Genomic DNA, 19807 nt, shown 5'->3' on the forward strand with positions numbered 1-19807 from the left:
GACAATGCAGTTATAAATCCATTTTTCCACAATCTGGCAATCCAAAAGTTGTTCTCAACAAGACCTTCTATAACTGTTCTATCAAGATTTAGCAGATTATTCACCCGTTATAAAGCTAGCCTTACAAACCCTTTATAACGGATGCCTTTTTAAAAAGTTGTGCTGAAAATCTCAATCAAAAACAACATAACAGCCTTGATAAATGTACATATCTTACACTCAGGACATTTGTGCAAATATGTACTATTAATACCTCAATATAGAATCCAAGGGAAGTCATTGTCATCAGTCACAAAAATAAATCGTTTGACATTTTTGGAAACTTAACACTTTTGTTCAGCAAATATGAGGCTACAGCCAGCATCTATTTAGCTTAGCTTAGCAGAAAAGCCAGAAAACAAGATAACTAATGCCAGACACTTAGCCTGCTGCTCCAAGAGTAGTCATGAAACCATAATGTATTGCTTTTACTCTTTTCTTTCGTATGGATTAAACTATAACGTGGTATAAGGTGCTGCTCTGCTGAATAAGTGGAATAAGAAGGGGTCGGTACATGGATGTACAATCAGTTCTCTTCAAAACAAAGAAGCAATCAGTGCATCAAGTGTAATCCATGGGCCTTTTCCCTCCTGTACTATTTATATTATGTAATGAATCATCATACCAAACAAGTCAACAGTGCATCCGCCTTATCAAAGCAATCAGTCTCGTCTTCGCTCATTTCCTGTCTGCCATGAACTTCCTGATGATGTCTCCTACGTTAAGGAAATAGTTACAACACTTAGATGAAAGTAAGCGACTCTCTCACACCATGAATGTCCTGCTGCTCACATATTTGCCACCCCTGTGCTTGTGGCTGGAGCTGGAGGCCTTCCTACTTGCGCTGCTCCTCACAGATCCTCCCTTCATCCTCACGCTGTTGAACGTGCTCTCTGACACCTTATATCCTCTAGGTTTCTCCTTTTCTGCCTCTGCTTCCTCATGCTTGATGTTGTGGAGGTTCTCGCAGACGCAGGAGCGCTCCGAGGTGATGGACTCCTGGCTTGAGCAGAACCACTTCACGGAGCCGTAGAGAACCTCTGCGCAGCTGGCAATAGCTGCTATCAGCCCCACGACAAAGTAGAAGCAGAGGAAGATTGTTTTCTCTGCGGGGCGGGAGGTGAAGCAGTCCACTGTGTAGGGGCAAGGAAAGCGGCTGCAGGGGAACTGGGCCTCCACCTTGAAGCCGTACAGCCACCACTGGCCCAAAAGAAAGCCAACTTCTGCAAATATGCGAAAGACCACGTTGATAATGTAAAGCCTCCTCAAACGGCGGTCTTCTCTTTGGTCCTGGCTGCAAATTTGGTTGAACTTGGAGCGGACGGTCCTCTTGTTGTGGTGATGCATGGCGTACATGAGGAAAACCAAGGAAGGTGTGGCGATGAGGACGATGTGAAACACCCAGAATCTGTACTGGGAGATGGGGAAGGCCATGTCGTAGCACACCTGTTTGCAGCCCGGCTGGAGGGTGTTGCAGGCAAACTCCTCTTGCTCGTCATCAAACAGGTCGCTGGCTACAGTTCCCAGGATCAGGATCCTGAAGACAAGCATGAGCAAGAGCCAGAAACGACCAAGCATCGGCGAGTGGGCCTGGAGGCTGTCGAAGAGTCCGCCGAGGAAGCCCCATTCCCCCATGATCGCAGCACTGTCTTGGGTATGGCTTCTTGAGAATGTGGAGATCTATCCGCCTCAGAGTTGTGTCTTTGATTAAAAAGAGAAACCAAAGTGTGTCTTATTAGGTCCAATTCATGACCTAAAGGAGGGTCAAAGATAAATCAGCTTATCTAGGTTTTACGCGCCCAAAGTGGTGACAGAGCTCACCTTCCACCGACCTGAAACCAAAAATGAAACACAATTATACTGCCTGCAATAACAGCAATTTAACCATATCAGGAAAGGAATAAAACAATCCCACTGGCCTGAGTAAACCTCTAGGTATTCCCCTCACCTTTAGGTTTTGTTTTTACAGATGATTGTAAATATATTGCAAGAGAAAACAGTCAAACCTCACATGTCTAATCTCAAAAAGCAATTGCTATAAAGTACATTCATCACTGGTGGTGCAAGGGGGGGCAAACATCCCTGCACACATGTGGTGCCCTTTTAATCTTTTTCACCCCTGGCCCTCAAACATCCTGAATCCGCCACGGAAATAATCTACCAGTTACCAGGAATTTTGGTGAACTGGTTTTTGTTTATTCTCCACATATTTGTAAGTCATTTTCATGGCACGGCAGTTATGAATACAGCATCGATCAGGCTACAGGCTGCTGCTTGTGGAAGTAAACTGACTGGTTGAGCTACTTGCTGGTCTGAAGCTGTACTCGGATACATTTCTGACAAGTCAGTGGCAGCAAGATGACAAAACAAGCCCAGCCTTTAAGGCATTAGGCATTTGATTTACCTTAAAAATCCTGTTTTCTGGTTCGTCCTCTCCAACTCAGATATGTTCTCAGGCAAAACGGAGGATATATAAAAAATGTGTCCAATCAAGCGTTACACTTGGGAGCTGGTCCATACCAGCTCCCACTCCAAATGGCATGTGATGGAGGTTTGCAGGGGCTTATAATTGAGAGGGCGGCAACAGTTTAGGAAATTCCTCCGACGTCCTAATCTGGACCCATCAAGAGTCCCAGACAGAAGTGATGTTTACCCAAGAAAGGCAAACTCTTGATGAGCATTTCAAAGAGCTTCCTAAATGGCAGGAAGGGTCTGCTTTAAGCTGCACCAACAGTTTCTCTGATCACAATGGCCAACACGTGAGCATGCCACTTGCATAATGCTACCCTCTCATGTACTGTCATTCAGAAAGCATTAAGGTACATAGAGCAATTTTTATTGAGCTTCGTGCTTTCAAGTTCAAGATTTGTTCTTTGATGTTGGCCGTTATAACTGCTTCTCAACAATTTTATGACTTTGAAGCAGTTTATCAAAGTTGTACTGAAATATTTGATAAGGAGAATTCTTTCGCTTTCTACTCTCAGCTCTCACAATCTCAATTTGTGAATAAAAGCAGTCTTAAGGATCATTTTAACCTCTGATATGAAATCATGATTATTAATTTAAAATGTTACTTACCCATCCAAATTTTCCAAAGACTTATTCTCCATTACACCAGTCCTATCTACCACATGTGCAGCTGATCAGTCTCCCTCCCTTAAACACTCTTACTGAGAAACCCGACTTGTACAGACAGAAAAAATCAACGGCACGTTTCACTTGACATTAGCCCTAAAGCAATCCCATCATGCGACTCATATTTCCAAACAGTGCAATCAGTACAAACAAGTTAACTTTATTTTTTGCGATATAAAATGAACAGCCATTGAAATATTTACAAGACACGACACAAACAAAACAAACAAACAAGCAAAAGTGGATTACAAAGAAATGTCAAGTAGCCTAAGTGTTAGTAATTCTAACACTAAAGGTAGACATACTCAGGTATAACAGGGTACAAGCACCTGACATATAGGAACAGATTTATTTTTTTTACTTCTATTTTGACAATCAATCAGCATTGTAAAAACTACAGGTCTGAGGTCCATTCAAGCCACAAGTGTAAATGCAACAGTGCTTCCAGCGATAAAAGCGAAGCCATATGTAATCACATGGCACAAACTTAATGTATAACTTACTAAAGAACCTGTCTTTTATACAAAATCTATAAAAACTTGACCATGTAGACACTGGTTTAGGGACTAAGATTTAAAAGTCTTCATCTGAGTCTGAGTCCAGGTTGTAGGTTACAGGTTTCCGGGCACGTGAGGGCTTGTCCCGTGGGGCCATCGCCGCAGGAGATGCTTCCTCCTGATCTGAGACCTGGAAGCTGTCGTCGTCGAGCCACTTCTTGGTTTTCTACAGGAACAGAGAAAATATTCAAGCATAACAAGGTGTTAATAACGACTTGCACTAAATAAATTTGAAAGCCTGGTGGTCCATTAACATGTAAAACCCCTTTCTGAAATTAGCATTCAGTGTAAAAACTGACCTTGCTGCCGGCAGTTGTTTTGGCCTTCAGACGTGACATGAGGTTGTCTGAGTCGCTGTCAGAGTCGTCGCTGACGGCCTGTTTCCGTTTTAGAACGGGCTTCGCCTTTGTGACTGGAGCTTTAACTTCACCCTCAGAGTCGCTGGAGTCAAATGTAGGGACCTTCTTGGCAGGCTTGCTGGACAGAGGTTTGGGCTTCGAAAAAGCATCCATGATGGACGGCTGCTTCACATCTATGAGAAATGAACAGGAAGAACAAACCAAGGATGCATTTCAGTTCTTTTCTCCAACCATCATGCACTTTAATCATAAACTAACAAGAAATATTTGTAACAAACATGTAAAGTATTACTGTAATCTTTACTATTTATTGGTACCATTTGATGAAAAATAAACAAACACAGCAACATCAGTGTGTCATAAACCACGCTGAGCTGTTCCTAATTTGTGTGAACTGGCTATATACCTGCAGCCTTCTTCTTGGATGCAGCTGGTTTCTTGGCAGCAGGAGCTTTCTTAGGCGCTGCCTCTTTGGTTTTACGTTGAACTGGTGCCTTGGCTGCAGGCACCTGATCATCAGAGGGAGCTGCGAAGCACCACAGAGAGCAAATAATTAGATCTCAGATAAATTAGCCCATTATTTCTCCAGCTCGTCACAGGAGCGTTACACAAAAATACTTACAGCTTGACTTGCTTTCAGCTCGTTTTACTGTGGATTTGCTCTTTGCCACTTTCTTCCTGCATAGAAATAATGAAATTAAATTTTAACATCAATATAAAAATGGTCTGATGAAAGCTTTGATGTTAAGGACGAAGCTTTATACATCATTGTTTTCATACTCACGTGGGCTCCGGAGCTTTAGGAGGCGGGGCTGGCGAGTCCACATCGCTGTCAGGCATGGAGCTTGGCTCTGGGGCGAAGCTTATATCGTCATCACTGACAACAGCTTTCTGCACTGGAGCGTCCTTCTTCCCCCAATCATCAAAATCATCTTCACTGTCAGACAAACTGTACTTCACCGCAGCTTCAGAAATAGGCAACAGAATGGTTTGATTAAGCAATGCTGCCGGGTATTCTAAGGTTTTTGTTTTTTTCAATCAAAAATTAGACTGAAAAGTTTGTTTTCCCTAGAGATATCCCATAATAGATGAGTCACTACTGCTGTTGCGAAGACCAGTTAGGGTAGAATTGAGATAAGAGAGCTAATTAGCCTTAGGAAATGCAGCTTATCAGCGTTTTAATTAAAATCCAAACATTTCTAGAGTGATTACATCTTATCTGGTGTTCTGGGTATGTATGAGCAAACAGCTGAGACGGTCCTTTTCTCAGAGGAGGATGGGAAACAACTATGGATAACACCATCAGTGATGACAGAGGTCAGGATCATCTAGTAGATTCACCTTTGGTTTTACGTCCAGCCCGCTCCCTGGGGGCAACCACTTCCTCTGCCTCCATGTCACTGTCGCCGGACTGATTGTCAGACTCTTCGTCCGACCACGGGTTCTTCTTGGGCTTCTTGGAAACAGGCTTGAACTGAAGAGTGCTCTGCTTGCCGGCCTTTGATGCCGTTGCTGCAGAGAAATGTGTTTCTTAGTCATCTTTAATAAAAATGCAGTAAAGCTTCATACATTTTTATTATGATGGTGGTTTTTTTTTTAGGTCCCTTTAACTATCCACTGTGGGAATACAGGTGCAGCTGTTGGTAAAAGGATCTTCAGACAGAACTTTTAAATGCTGGTGCAGAATTGTCATTATGTTGTTGGATATATAAAACAAATTATGATGAAGCTAACAGTATCAACATATTCTTGCCCCAGTTTTGCAATCAAGCAGTATGACATGACACCTGAGTCAGTTTGTTATCAAGGTGAAGTTGTAAAATAATTGCTGCTGAAATTCAAAAACTGTGGGTAAATATAATAAACACTTGTGATATACAGCCTCATATCTGATCTCTGAATCACTGGTGGTAAAGTTTGATCGTTGTAAACAAATTCTCAAAGTGAAAGGAGGCAAGTTGCAGATGATGCATTTTCACAGAGCTGCCGCTAGATGTTACTAAGGAATGATTGGTTACAGGTTTACTGTATGTAAACAGAGAGGGAGCTGTGCAATTAGGCTGTAAATGATGTTCTGATCGTGACTGTTGAGTTTAACAAATAATTTTACTGCACTTTTTATTTCTTGAATGAGTGGAATGTACATTTCATTTGAGCTATGAATATATCTTAGTGAATATACTAAGAACAGAACTCATAATCAACTCAAGTTTGGTCAATTATTGTTTTCATTTACCTTTTTCCTTCGCCTGGGTTTTAGTTTTCTTGCTCAGTCGTGCAGCCAAGCCAATCTCCTCACTCGGCTCAGCGTTCTCTGCATCTTCTCCAAACTCCATCTTCATCACCACATCTTCACTCTACAATTACAGAAATAAGGTCAAGGTAAATGTTATTTCATTTTGGCAGAGTACTGTACCAAAAATAGTTCAAGATGCAGATTTAAATTTCATAAAAAGATGTACCTTGACTTTTCTGCCCCTCTTGCCTTCTCCCTTCTTGATATCAGCCTTCCTGTTAGCTTCAGCTTTCATGGTGCTGGTAACGCGTGGGATAACGCGGCGACCCTGTGGCGTTGGCATAGTCTCCTGCTTCACCTTCACCGCTTTGCCTTTACCAGCGCCCTTTTTAATGACAGGCATGGCGGCACTCTCCTTTTCTTTTGCCTCACATCTCTGAGCACAAGAAGGAACAAGATATTGTCAGTGACTTTATGAGACTGAAGAGGTGCACTTATGACTGGACGTATAAAAAAACAAAAAAAAAAACAATTAGACAACAAGCCAGTACCTCCAGTTCCTCAGAGAAAGCAGCAAGGTCTTCCTTCCACATGTCTGCTGGACTCTTCTTCTTCAGGGCGTTCAGCTCTGTAATCTATAAAACAGCAGTCAGGTCAGAAATTGACAAAGTTTGCATGAGACAGACCAAATTAAATGTAAACTTTGATTTTTTTTTAAGGCATGGCTGAACATCCCACCTTGGCATCCCTCTGTTTGCACAACTCCTCTTTCTTCTCTTTGGTCAAGAACCACATGGGCATGCTCAGCAGGTAGTTGTAGTCTGGCCCGCTGGTGTCTTCCTTCTCTGCTTCTTCCTCATCTTCCTCCTCCATCTGCTCCTCATTCTAAAACCATGAACACAAATATGTGAAGCCATTAGCTCAGGTGTAGATGATTATTTAGTATTCCTCATTGATGTAGAAACGTGTCCTACCTTCTCTTGAGCCTGTTTCCAAGCCTTGACTGGGTCAGAGTCGTAGCCCATCTCCTGCAGCATGCGAATCAGTTCCTTCTTTGGCTTGTTCTCTGCAAGCACATGGACAGAATTAATACTTTTAATAAAATCCCAAAACATTTTAGGTCTGCTCAATTATGCCTAAAAATTGGACTGTAGGATTGCCCACTTTTAGTAAGAAGTAATATAAAAAATACAAATGTTTCATTTTTATTATTTGCATGTCTTTTAAATGAAATTACACAAGCTACTAACCAATGACCAAGGTGCCCTGGATTTTCTCCAGAATGAAGCGGGCCTGGTTGGTCAGTTTAGCGCTCTCTGCCCCGAGCATGCCAGCCAACCAGTCCTTTCTCAGCACATAGTACTTCATCCTCAACTCGAAGAAGTCCTTGAGAATATCCTGCACGGACTCGTACTTCTTCAGGCTGCCCACATGGTCGAACAGAACCTAAATAGGGAAAACAAACGGGTTAAGCTTTTCAGAAATGCGTGAGATTTTATAGCAAGCATCCGGAAGACTTGATTCATCCTCTGTTGCTGTAACATTACATGTGTGCATACATGTGGCAGCCATTACCATAGAGTTGCAGGTGAGGGGGCTCTGAAGCTTGAAGACCTTATGGAGGCCGGCAGCCTCTGCCTCCCGCAGCTTCTCTTCTGTCATCTTGACCACAAAACGCACAGTGGTGTCTGTGTGGTATTCCTTGAAGTCGGTGATCAGAGAAGGGACCTTCTCTGTGCCGTTCAACATTGGCTCCAGCACGTTTTCCTTGTAGGTCTAGACCACAGAGAAAAACATGGAATGACACGTAGAGGCAATTAAAGTGGTCTCTAAAGTAATAAATGAAAAATAACTCATTTAATTTGATTCTATGTCATAGACCGCATCAATGTACATGGTGAAACATCCTGAATGGGGTTTCTGTTATCCAATAATTTACTGTTGTTTTTATTTTTAGTCTATTCTATTTTTATCTGTCCAACATATTTAAAATCGATTCTGGAGGACTAAACACCCTCAGTCACGTCTGATTCTGCTCTGCTCTGCTCTGGTTTGGAGCGGTTTCCAGCAGGAGAAGAGCTCAGATGTTTGATTTTTTGTTTCTTTTTTACTTTTGGGATTAGTGCTTAGATGTGGATTTATCGTCACTCTCGTCTCTCAACCTGTCTGCAACCGCAAGCTGAGGAGGTGCTGACCTCCATCATCTGCTGTAATGTGCCATTTCTCTTCATCATGGAGGGGAAATGTATTTTACTCCACCACTACAGCCATTATAGGTGCCAAAGCGATATAATAGCAGGGAAAACCCTAATGTCTCATTCACAGGTTGTCAAATACCAACACAGTTTGTGACACACAGCATTGGCGGCCTTCATCAACTGTTTATATGCTCAATAAACAGATAATATTTGACCTGAATTTCTCTCAATTGCTGCGGGACGTGAAATCTACCAGGACATGTGGACCAGCACTAATTTCTAGAAACAGAAACACAGTTCCTGAATACATCAAGGATAAGGGTCAAAGCTTCAAAAACTAACCTGCGTCCAGGCTTTGACAGGCAGTTCAGAGATCTCAATGGTGGTGGAATCAATAATGGCCACCTCTCCGCTGTTCATGAACTGGTTTTCCATCACCTTCTCAATTGTGCCTCTGAAGCCTTTGTAGTTTGGAAGCTAGGGAAGAAAAACATAAATTATCCTTATAATTCTATTTGCTCACCAGAAGACACAGAATAAGCAACAACAGCCATTTCCTGTCCTCACCATGGGCAGAAGCTCATCGCCGTTGAGCATGCGGTGGATGTTGTTGATGATCTCTCGGATGTCGTAGTTGGGGATCTTGCTGGCCCAGCCTGTGCCAATGCCCTCGGCACCGTTCACCAGCACAGTGGGGATGATGGGCATGTACCACTCCGGCTCTACGCGCTGGTTGTCATCAAAGTTGTACTTGAGCAGGTTGTCATCCACTGCTGGGAAAACAAGGCGGGCAAGCGAGCTGGAAAGACAGAAAGTTGGGAGTTTTGGAGTTAATCACTTAATAGGTAAACCATGAAATCAACTCCCGACATCCTTATCTTAGCAAACGTGTGCAGGAGGCCTGCAGCTTCAGATTATGTGGAGTTTGTAAGGAGGCTGCTGACCTGAGCATGGTGAAGATGTATCGAGGGCTGGCAGAGTCTTTGCCACCATGCAACCTGGTTCCAAACTGACCCAGAGGCTGCAACAGGTTCAGGTTGTTGCTTCCCACAAAGTTCTGGGCCAAACCAACAATGGTCATCATCAGGGAAACCTGAAAAATGAAAGAGTTGAGGAAAGTTAATCAACCGTATTATCAAAAATGATAAATATAAGAAACAGTAAGATTCATAGCATGTTTACAATCAGCTCATTTGAGTGTAATGTCATCTCACCTCTCCGTGGTGGTAGGCTGACATCTCTGCCACCGAGCCAGCCAACTGGGCCACCTTCACCTCCCGCTTGTCATTCCTCTTGAAGCAACAGAACAGCACCTTCCTCTGGCCTGGTTTCAGACCTGATATACACATAAAGACAGACGCATATTAGACCGCTATTACAACTAATAAACAGTATTTTTTAAAGTTTCGATTTCGTTTCACATACCATCCACCAGGCAGGGGATGGACCTCTCATTGTCAGAGTTGGAGAAAAGTACCAGCTCCTTGTTGACAAAGTCGTTGTAGGAGAGGGACTTGGTGGCCTGACCGTAGAGGTAGTCCTGTGAAGACAGCAAAGATGCTGTGAAACTTGACAGAAAACAGCAATAAAGTACATGTAGTTCACTCATTTTTGAGATTTTACCTCAGGCAGGTTGTGCTCCCTGCGCTGGCGCCTGTTGACCATGAAATTGGTCAGCCATTCTTTCCGCTCTTCCACTTTCTTCTTGCTAAAGGCCTGGGCAAAAACAAAAGAATATGCAAGAATCAGATGTTAGCACTACAACTACTGATTGTATTGTAAGACATTTTGAAATAGCTCATAATGTTATATAATTACAAGGGTGATAGCTTCATCGTCTTCAGGTCCAGAGTACTTGAATGGGATACGGTGTTTCTGCATATCAGAGAAGTACTCCTTGGCTTCCTGCGACGTGCTGGTTCCCAAACCTGAATGGATGAAGACCGCAAAGAAAGAGAACCCATTAGATATAACACTATAAAGACAGGCAAGATTACAACCAGCAACAGGCCAGGTATGGAGGGATGCTTACTTGTCATCTTCACTACCACACAGGGGTTTATAACAAACCTTTGTAGTATTTGATTTTCCAAGATTTGTGGTTGGGCTGGCTTTCCTTCCATGCACTGAATTCAGGGATGCTGTAGAAAGACAGCTGAGTTTTCTTGTGAGATGCCTAAAAAGAGGGAAATAAAACAAGTCTGAATCACTTCATGTTATCTCACTGTGTCATTTAAATGGTTTATATATTGAAAATTAGCATTACAAGGATAGATTATGAATATCATCAGAAGAATTATTTAAATGGTAGAATTGTTGACTAAAAGCAGTCAATGGCAGCTTTTCTATAAAACTACATTCAGTTCTAGGATTTGACACCAGATGGCAGTGTCGTTGCAAATTTAAGTAGCATGTTTGGATCTCTATCAGGGCTAGAAAATCAACTCAACAAGATGTACACAACAAGATTTACCAAGGCTCCATCTGAGTTGCTCCAAGTGAAATGACTCAGGCAATCATAGTGACAGTAATGAGAATATGTACCTTGATGATGGGGGTGATGAACTCTTCCAGGAAGTTGTGGCGCAGCAACGATGGCCAGTTATGGTGGATGAAGTTGATCAGCAGGCCCTTAATGTGGGAGCCATCTTGATCCTGTCGCAATCACAGGAATACAGTAGATACCAGTCATTTTAATGTTAAGAAATCTGTAAAGCTAATTTGAACTTATACATGCAGCCCTATAGACATAAATTAAGTGCAAAATGATGAATACAAATTGGATACACTTTTTAGTGTATCCAATTTGTATTTTACAAAGTAAAACAGAAGTCTTCGATGAAACAGTTGGTGCACCTGATCTGTCATGATCATGATCTTGCCGTAACGCAGACTCTTGAGGGATTCTGGGTCGCTGTAGTTCTTCTTGTACTGAAGGCCGAGGATCTTAATGATGTTGTTGATTTCAGCATTCTCCATAATCTAATGAGGAAGACCAAAAACTCACTCTCAGCTGTTTGGTAAACTACATCACTGACAGATCTGTGTCCATACAAGACAAATACAATAATACAAAACTAGATACATGACCCCCCTGGCACCCACCACTGAGACATATGTATCTGCCAAACCACAATGCTGTTGGGTCTGACCTGTTTGAGTGAGGCCTCCCGCACGTTGAGCATTTTTCCTCTGAGGGGGAAGACTCCGTAACGGTCTCTGCCGACCACACCCAGCCCAGACACAGCAAGTGTCTTGGCTGAGTCTCCCTCAGTGAGAATCAGTGTGCAGCCGATGGAGTTCTTCCCACCTGCAAGAGAACATGGTTACTGCATGAGCTCATTTTCATTCTCACAAGGCTAGACTATTAAAAAAAAGAAAAGACTGTGGTGTACAATACCTGCATCGTTGGCATCGTCCAGTTTGGGCACCCCTTTGATTTTTGTGTGTTTGACAGCCGAGCATTTCTTGTTGAGCTGAGTCTGAGCCTTGAACTTCACCCAGTTCATGATACTTTCCACAATCCCACAGGATGTGGCCTATGAGGAACAGAAAAGAGGGGAATTAGTGAAATCAAATTTTATTACACTTTTAAAAAAGGCAAGAATGCATGCCAGTAGTATTTCCATTAGCACCTGTTTAATGAACTTGTCTCCTAGAGAACAAGTGGACCCAAAGCTCTTGTGCTGCAGCGTCATGTTCTCTTTGGTCTGAGAGTCAAAGGTGGGGTTCTCAATCAAGGAGTTGACAAACAGCCACATGTGGTTTTTCACCTGGATGGAAAGGAAGTGGAGTATATTCAGTTATTCAATTTGTTAACAGCAAATTTTTTCTACTCAGATACTTGGGAGGAATTATGATGTGAAGGTACACTAAGATGACTGTACCTGGAAAGGCTTGACGGCCACCCCAGCTTTATTCTTCTTCTTCACCACTTCGATGAGCTTGGCAACGACCTGGTCAGCCACATAGTCCACGTGCCTCCCTCCCTGAGGTCCAGGGGACAAACATAACATCCCATTTACAGAATAAATGTCATAAGTCTTAATCGTTGTGACACAAAGTGGCTGGGAGCGCAGCCAAGCATGTACTTAGCTGACAAAGGGTCCTAGCCTACGAGTTCAATCTAACTTAAGATGCTTCATAGCTGCTCTAAGATGAAAATTCAAACAGGGCTGATAAAAGATGATTAAAATTGGCATTCAGTATTCTAACAGCTCACACTTAAAAAATTAAATAACAGGTTCGGCATAGTCGTCAAAACCCACATTCAATCACTGTTACACAAATATGTACTGTATACATACAATGAATGCATTACAAAAGTTCTGATTCACTGTGAAATTACCTTGGTTGTAGCAATACTGTTGACAAAGCTGACTTGTTGGAAACCCTTCTCGCTCATGGTGAGGCAGACCTCCCAGCGCTCGTTGACGATCTCGTGGACCACGGTGAGTGTATTCCCGACCTCGTCCACCTTGTCCTTCACATACATGTCCACGTAGCTACGGAAACCTGAAACCTGGAGTACAACAGCGGTTGTCTTAGTCTTAATCGTAAGATTTTATTCCTGTTCGTACCATTCAGAAACCTAACTCCTACATCAAAGCTATGTAAAAGTAAAGGATATTTTAAAAAGGCTTTGAAAAATGTCATAATAATATGTTGGAGCCTAATTACTAGGATAAAAAAAACAGGTTTCTAATTAATTCAAATGGTTTAACTTTCAAAACCATTTTTAAAAGGGCAGAGTTCACCCTGAAACTTAATTTAGCTTTAAAAATTAGACTAAACTAATTTAGCGAGAGAGAGTTAAAAGATAGGTGGTTGTCAGGCAGAAGTGACGGACAGTAAAGTGAAATGACATGATAACGTACTGGCAGCCTCTTGCCGTTGAAGAACACACGGACACCTTTGGATGCTCCAGCGATGTCATAGGCCCTCCTGGTCATGAGAGCCACTGTGTCTTTGTCCAGGATGCTCATTTTAAACTTGGGCAGATCTGGCCTGAAGGTGATGCAAGTGTACTCCTCTCCGTCAAAAGATTTGAGGTTAGCATCCCCTGTCCTGCCCATGTTGTCGTACCAAGTCTGTGAAAAACACAGACAGACATATTATGAAACATTTCCCCTTACAAGTTACAATGATGGCAAAAGAGCAAATTTGGTTGAACCTCCATCCTACCTGCTTGAAGGTCTTCTTTGATTCTTTACAGGCAGTCTCTACAGTGAACTTTGTGCTAAAGATGTTGCAAAGCTTAGCACCATATCCATTGCGTCCACCTGAAGAACAATATTGGTATGAATACGTGGGTTAGGATATTAGAAAAGTAACAGTCTACTGATTTAACACCAAACCTGACTGTAGCTTGTTTATAAACAGCCTTTGTGTGGCTTCAATTTATATTTTTGCTCAACCTAAGACTTATGTTCACAGTTTGCCACTCCACTCTTATAGTAGACTATACGTAATTATTAAATATAAATGATTAAACTCACCGGTCACTTTCTTCTGTTCATCATCATAGTTACTGGAGGTGAGGAGCTGTCCGAAGATGAGAGCAGGCACATAGACCTTCTCCACCTTATGCTCCACCACAGGAATACCCTTCCCGTTATTCCATACACTGATGGTGTTGTTTTCACTGAAAGGAAAAAAAGTAGACATGATGTGCGTCTGCAAATTGACACTGTGGGAGGATCATAAGACATTTGAGATCTTATATAGTTGTGCAGTATTAATTATTACTCACACATCAATGCTGATTTTGATGCAGTTCATGTTCTTATCCCTCTGCTTATTGTCAGCTGCATTTACTGTAGAGAGAATAAAACAAACAAACTGCTTGAGTAAAGTAGGCCCGACATAGGACGACCAACATGTTGTCTATACACGTAATACACCATCTACAATTATGAGCCATTTACTCACCAAGGATTTCATCAAAAATCTTGTAAAGCCCTGGCACAAATGTCACATCACGGCAGTTCAGTCCAACATCCTCATCATACACCCACATTTGCTAAAAGAAAGAAGTCAATCAATGATTCCAAAGATCATGCATAAATTTGTATAATATGAACCATTAACGCTTTATTCCTCAAATCAATATTCTGCAACTCTGCAGTGAGAACAATATTCTCTCCAAAAATATCTAAAATTTACATAGGACTTAAATCAATTGTTTCATCAGAGAAGCCTTAAATTTCAAAGACCTTGCTTTGTGACTTCTTACCTGAGTGACAGGCTCTACAGAGCCTATGTAGGAGTCAGGTCGGAGCAAAATGTGCTCCAACTGCGTCTTCTTTTGGTAGATCCTCTCCACCGACAGCCGCTTCGGATCTTTCTTCGTCTTTTCCAGAGGCTTGTTTTCTAAGAAGTTCTGTCAAGCACGACACACAGTTATTATCTTTAATGTGCATTTTCTTGTATTGCTGTCTAAATTGTATGACTACACCAAAAAGAACTAGAAAAAAAAAACAAAAAAAAACAAATGAGGGACAAATAGTATGTTTATCTGGGGCATGTGGGACATGTTACCGATGCTGAGAGGTAGTCTGACATTTAATATAATGTCCAGTAAACTATTTCTTTTCTGCCCCTTACCTTGCAACATACAGTATACTTGGCCCTTTGGTTGATTCAATAGTATGCTGCTTTTGCACGACCACATGACTTTTTTGCACAGTGTATTCAGGCTTCTGTTACCAGTCCTAGTTCCCATCATATTCTACCTAAATCTGGTTGGTAGTAGCGTAGGCAGCAAAGATTGTGACAGGTTCACCTGTACTATAACCCACATTTATGCAGTTTGATCAACATAAAACAAAACACATCCTCATGATGACAGCCTTCCCTGTTTTCTCTTTACAGTATTTTGGATAAAAGACAGATTTTAGGAAAGCTGTCAAAAATTTTTCAGCAGAGGTTGTATTTGTGCTGCAGGTAATCTCCAAACAATAACCAACAGCACCTGCAATGCCACTTGTTCAAACAACTGCACATTGTTGAAATTACTTCATTCCTTACAGGATAAAACAATGGACAAAAAAATGGACCCATGATTTCACCATGTAGCTTAAGGACAATTCAGAGGAGGACAAAAATGTTCACGTCACATTTTGAGAGAAGTTACAGTTGGTGCATAGGCTAAGCAGTTAAATCCAAGTTAACGTTGATTCCAGCTGAATATAAGTTAATATTATTACTGAGTGTGCACCGCCATGTTGTGATGTGAACGATATTTCTTAAGCGGTATATGAAAAGGATGTATCGGTACGTTAACGTTAGCTAACTAGCTAAACGGTTAATACGGACCGTAGCATTAACACGGTTTCTGAAGATGCATTGGCCCACATCAGATTTGTAGTTTGGACTTGTGTCTGGGAGGTGAGTTGTTACGTTTCTGACGGATCACTTGACCATTGCACTTTGCATGACACGCTTAACACCACTCTCATTACGTTAAATAAGTTGATAGACGATGTTAGCTAGCTAACATAATCCGTTGCTAAGTTTCAATGTGACGCTAGCTAACATTAGCACTGTCTGCAAATAGCGAACATCAAAGTGACAGTAATGTTACCTTCAGTGGTTCAGCCATTCTTCTTATATGTATTACTAAGCCCTGGCGCTTAATTTATAGACTAAGCTTATAACTAACGCTAGCTGATAAACCCTCGGCTAACTCCTAACAATAACTGCTGCCTGGCTTCACTGTCGTCGCCGAGTGAATCAAAAGCCCGGTTAGAACATTCAAAACTTGGAGGAAACTTCTCGCGCCAGCTTTATTGACCAATCAAACGAAGGGCCCTCTGAAGTGTTCCGCCAATGAGGAACTTAAAGGCGTCTTTTTTCAAAGAGCGAACCAATCATCCACTTCTTAAGAGGCATGAGCCCGCCCACAATGTGTCTAACGGCCAATCAGCTTCCCAACATGGACAATAATAGAATACGTGCTGGAAAGAGTTTCAGGAGTTTATTTATCATTGACACACACTCATCTAAAAACAAGAGAAGAGGTGAAAAGTGGAACTAAGTATTTTGTCATGGTTGTCATAAAAACTGTCTATTCAAATCTGATTTGGCAATAATCGGCCTATATGGAAATAAACATGTTTGTAAACACTCATTAATTGAATGACTGAGTGATTCTTATGTGTCCTGGATCATAGAAGCCCTGCTCATATGGGCCAGTCACAGCTAATACATAGCACTTATTTCATTTACAGTGGGGTGACTGAGTGTAAAAATAATGATCAGTTGTTTGTTTTTTATTGTTATGGCTGTACTGCAGCGCACTGGGAATAAATACTAGACATATTGATATGATATTGGCATGGAGGTATTGGAGATGATTATTTGGTGAGCAGTGTCACAATCGTAGCCCATTTATCCCATGGGTGTTTTCTAAAAACACTTTCACACAGTTCACAGGATACTGATGTAAACAACCATTAAATCTGAAGGTCAGCACTAACATCATTGCATTGTTTCACTGTATGTGCTGTACATAGTCTACACAGTGTGTGGCCACATAGTTTAGAAATGTACATGGAAAAACAGCCCTTGTTTGTCTTTGAGATGCTTTACCTGGGTACTGGTAAATAATATATACACTTTTATTAATGAGCTTTTATATCTCATCAAATCACTGACTAGATAGTACCTTGTGTGATAATTAAAAAGGCATTAAGCTAAAATTAAAAAATCCTCCAAATTTACCATAAACACAGTCTTTCACTGATGTTATCACACTTGTCTCTTTCAATGGCAAATGAGAAAGTAAGAGACAAATGCCTTGTCCGTCCTCAAGTCTCTCCATACAATGTTTACTCTGTTCCACCCTTAAATTGCAAATGTCTAAGTCAGCTGGTTACCAACTAACTCATAGGTCTGTCTTTATTTATGGCATATCACACAAGCTTAAGCACTTTTAAAGCTTTACCATGTTCTTTGAAGCCTAATATGATAGCTGTATAATCCTGCAGGATTTCAAGAGATCAGAGAAACTGTGATATTCACAGCTGCATAATGCCATTCAGGATTCACACAGCCAAGTGAAGCTGCAATATTTAACATCTTTGCACACTCCATCTTATTTACATCTCGCCTGGAAGCTGCACCTGCAAAGTCAGCAAATAATTTCCGAAAGAGTCAAAGTGTGCATCATCACTCAAGGTACTTATTTTAGTCCAAAGTACAGCAGGTGACAGCTGCTCCTTACACACAGGAGAAAATACTGGAGATGTAATTCTTATTTTGTGAACAACTTTTCATTAGTACAGTTAATACAACCTTAATTTGTTTCATTGTATACATAACACAACTTGCAGTACACATAGTTTGCAAGTAAGAGACAAACCATATACAGTATGTATACCTTACAAATTTGGCATCTATGCAGATGCAGATGTATATGTGTACATACGTGCGCATGACCTAAATCCATATATTTATATACATCTTTTCACACATACTCACACCTGCACACACATAAACATCTAAGATGTACATTTTTCATAGATGTACAATAACAAGGAAACACTATGGGCTCCAAATGCATGATCTTTTGATTCACCAGACAGTCAGCAGTTCACAATATACATATATTCATATCAGTTAAAGGTGCAATATGTAAGCGCTGGCATCCTGTCGAATTCATACTCAAAAAGAAATAGGGGGCAGCATGTAACCAGAACCGCTGGCTGCTGGGAGCTGGCATTACCGGGGCTGTGCTGGTGTTTTCACCGCTAACACAGGAGCTTTGGACCGGTATGGGCTTTGGCCCAGCTGGTTAGCATGCTAACTTCAGTAGATATTGCTGCAACACGTTATATTGCACCTTTAAGTCATGACTAAAAGTACACTTTAGACTGCTTTAGACAAACAAGTATTCACCACAACAAGCTCTCCACTGCTGTGATCCGGATCAGTTGGCCTGCAGTCTAATCGAAGCGGGTGAGAGATTGTGTCCTGGTTGTGTCTATATTGTGTCTTTCCCTCTACACACTACCCAGCCCACTAGGCCATCCCTAATTGGAAGGAAGTAGAGAATGAAGCACGCCCATTCTCTCCATGTTGCCCTAATGATAATGCCATTGTTTATGTTGGTCGCTTCTGGTACAAACCATTACTGTCTTTTTCAATGTACAAATATACAAAAACGACTTGCAAGAAAATGTTCTGTAATGTTTTCTGGAATTGCAGCCTTCCATTTACCCCAAAGTGTTCAGCATTCAATTTTGCTTCATTTATCAATACTCTCTCCCACCCCACCCTGCCTTCCTCCCTCTCCCCCTCATTTCCTCCGATCGCTCTGTCACACACGCTTACACACTGTACATGATAGCTGCCTAAAAGCTATTTAGTGGTTAATGGGTTTATCTCCCTAAAAGTGTGCTGTTGTAGTTTCATCATAGCACTCAGCTGATGTGTTTTAGCTGCTACAGTATATCACTGTGCAGAGCTTCACTTTGTGTCTTGCAGCTGTGTTCAGCTAATGTAAAGATATTCAGAAGTCTAGGATTTTATTCAGCACTAAGCAAAGCTTTTACAGTTTTGGTCTGGTGGTTATCAGTCAATGGAAATGCAGTAACCTGATTTATCTAACCGTTCTTCCATTCTTATCTGTCTTCCTCTGCTATGCTGCCCACTCATCTGACCTTGGCATGATAATAATAGGGCTGAGGAGTTTGAGCTGTGGTCCAGCAGATGTAGTGGAGTGTATGTACACAAATACACCCACACCTGCACCCATGTATAAAGGTGCAAATGCACATTACAGTTTGGTTTTGCACTCGGTATCTTCAGCCAGAAAGAATGATTGATTTCTTTTAAGAAATATAAAAGAATGTTCCAACTGCCCTCATCCAGGCTTTTTTTTTTGTACACGTACAACAACACAAGGAGCTGGATGCTACCTTCAAAATAGCATATTTTTGATTCCTCTGTACCTGACAGAGAGACAATTTAGAGTCAAAATGTGCTGCAGAGCAGTGTTGAGAGTTTTGTGAGATGGGATTTACTGTTACCTTCAAAATGTATTTTATCACCTCATCAAAACTATAATTAGAGGGGATTAGCCGTACCGTGTATTCAAACTTTTCTTTCTTTTTACTTTTGCAGAAATAAGCCTCACGAATACCACCCAGATCTGCAGCTACTCAGGAATATGAAGCTGTCTCATGTTTGTTTGAAGGCCTTAAGCTTTAGGAGTGCAGTCTCATCCAGAGGAGGTGTTTATTCAATCTCTTCTTGAAGGCATGAACATGATTTGATGTG

General features: G+C 41.5%; 2 protein-coding genes across 2 annotated transcripts; both read right to left on the reverse strand.

Annotated features, from left to right (window-relative positions):
* Positions 1-804: 804 nt before the first annotated feature.
* On the reverse strand, positions 805-1674 carry LOC141015994 (gap junction delta-3 protein-like). The gene has a single exon (XM_073490223.1). The coding sequence runs from the start codon at positions 1672-1674 to the stop codon at positions 805-807; it is 870 nt and encodes a 289-aa protein (XP_073346324.1).
* Positions 1675-3313: 1639 nt separating this feature from the next.
* On the reverse strand, positions 3314-16240 carry top2a (DNA topoisomerase II alpha). Its single transcript, XM_073490385.1, has 35 exons — positions 16110-16240; positions 14760-14906; positions 14456-14546; positions 14277-14340; positions 14023-14168; positions 13709-13806; positions 13402-13614; positions 12873-13046; positions 12412-12513; positions 12160-12297; positions 11925-12063; positions 11677-11834; positions 11381-11506; positions 11069-11179; positions 10595-10700; positions 10343-10452; positions 10148-10240; positions 9950-10064; positions 9739-9860; positions 9469-9617; positions 9092-9323; positions 8867-9001; positions 7902-8102; positions 7577-7772; positions 7301-7392; positions 7065-7211; positions 6878-6961; positions 6553-6762; positions 6327-6447; positions 5432-5602; positions 4875-5055; positions 4713-4768; positions 4497-4616; positions 4031-4263; positions 3314-3897 (listed from the first exon to the last, which is right to left on the reverse strand). Exons 1-35 carry the CDS (start codon positions 16125-16127, stop codon positions 3748-3750), a joined length of 4749 nt encoding a protein of 1582 aa, XP_073346486.1. The 5' UTR covers positions 16128-16240; the 3' UTR covers positions 3314-3747.
* Positions 16241-19807: the final 3567 nt, after the last annotated feature.

Source organism: Pagrus major, chromosome 20 (genome assembly GCF_040436345.1).
Source record: "Pagrus major chromosome 20, Pma_NU_1.0".
Classification (NCBI taxonomy): domain Eukaryota; kingdom Metazoa; phylum Chordata; class Actinopteri; order Spariformes; family Sparidae; genus Pagrus; species Pagrus major.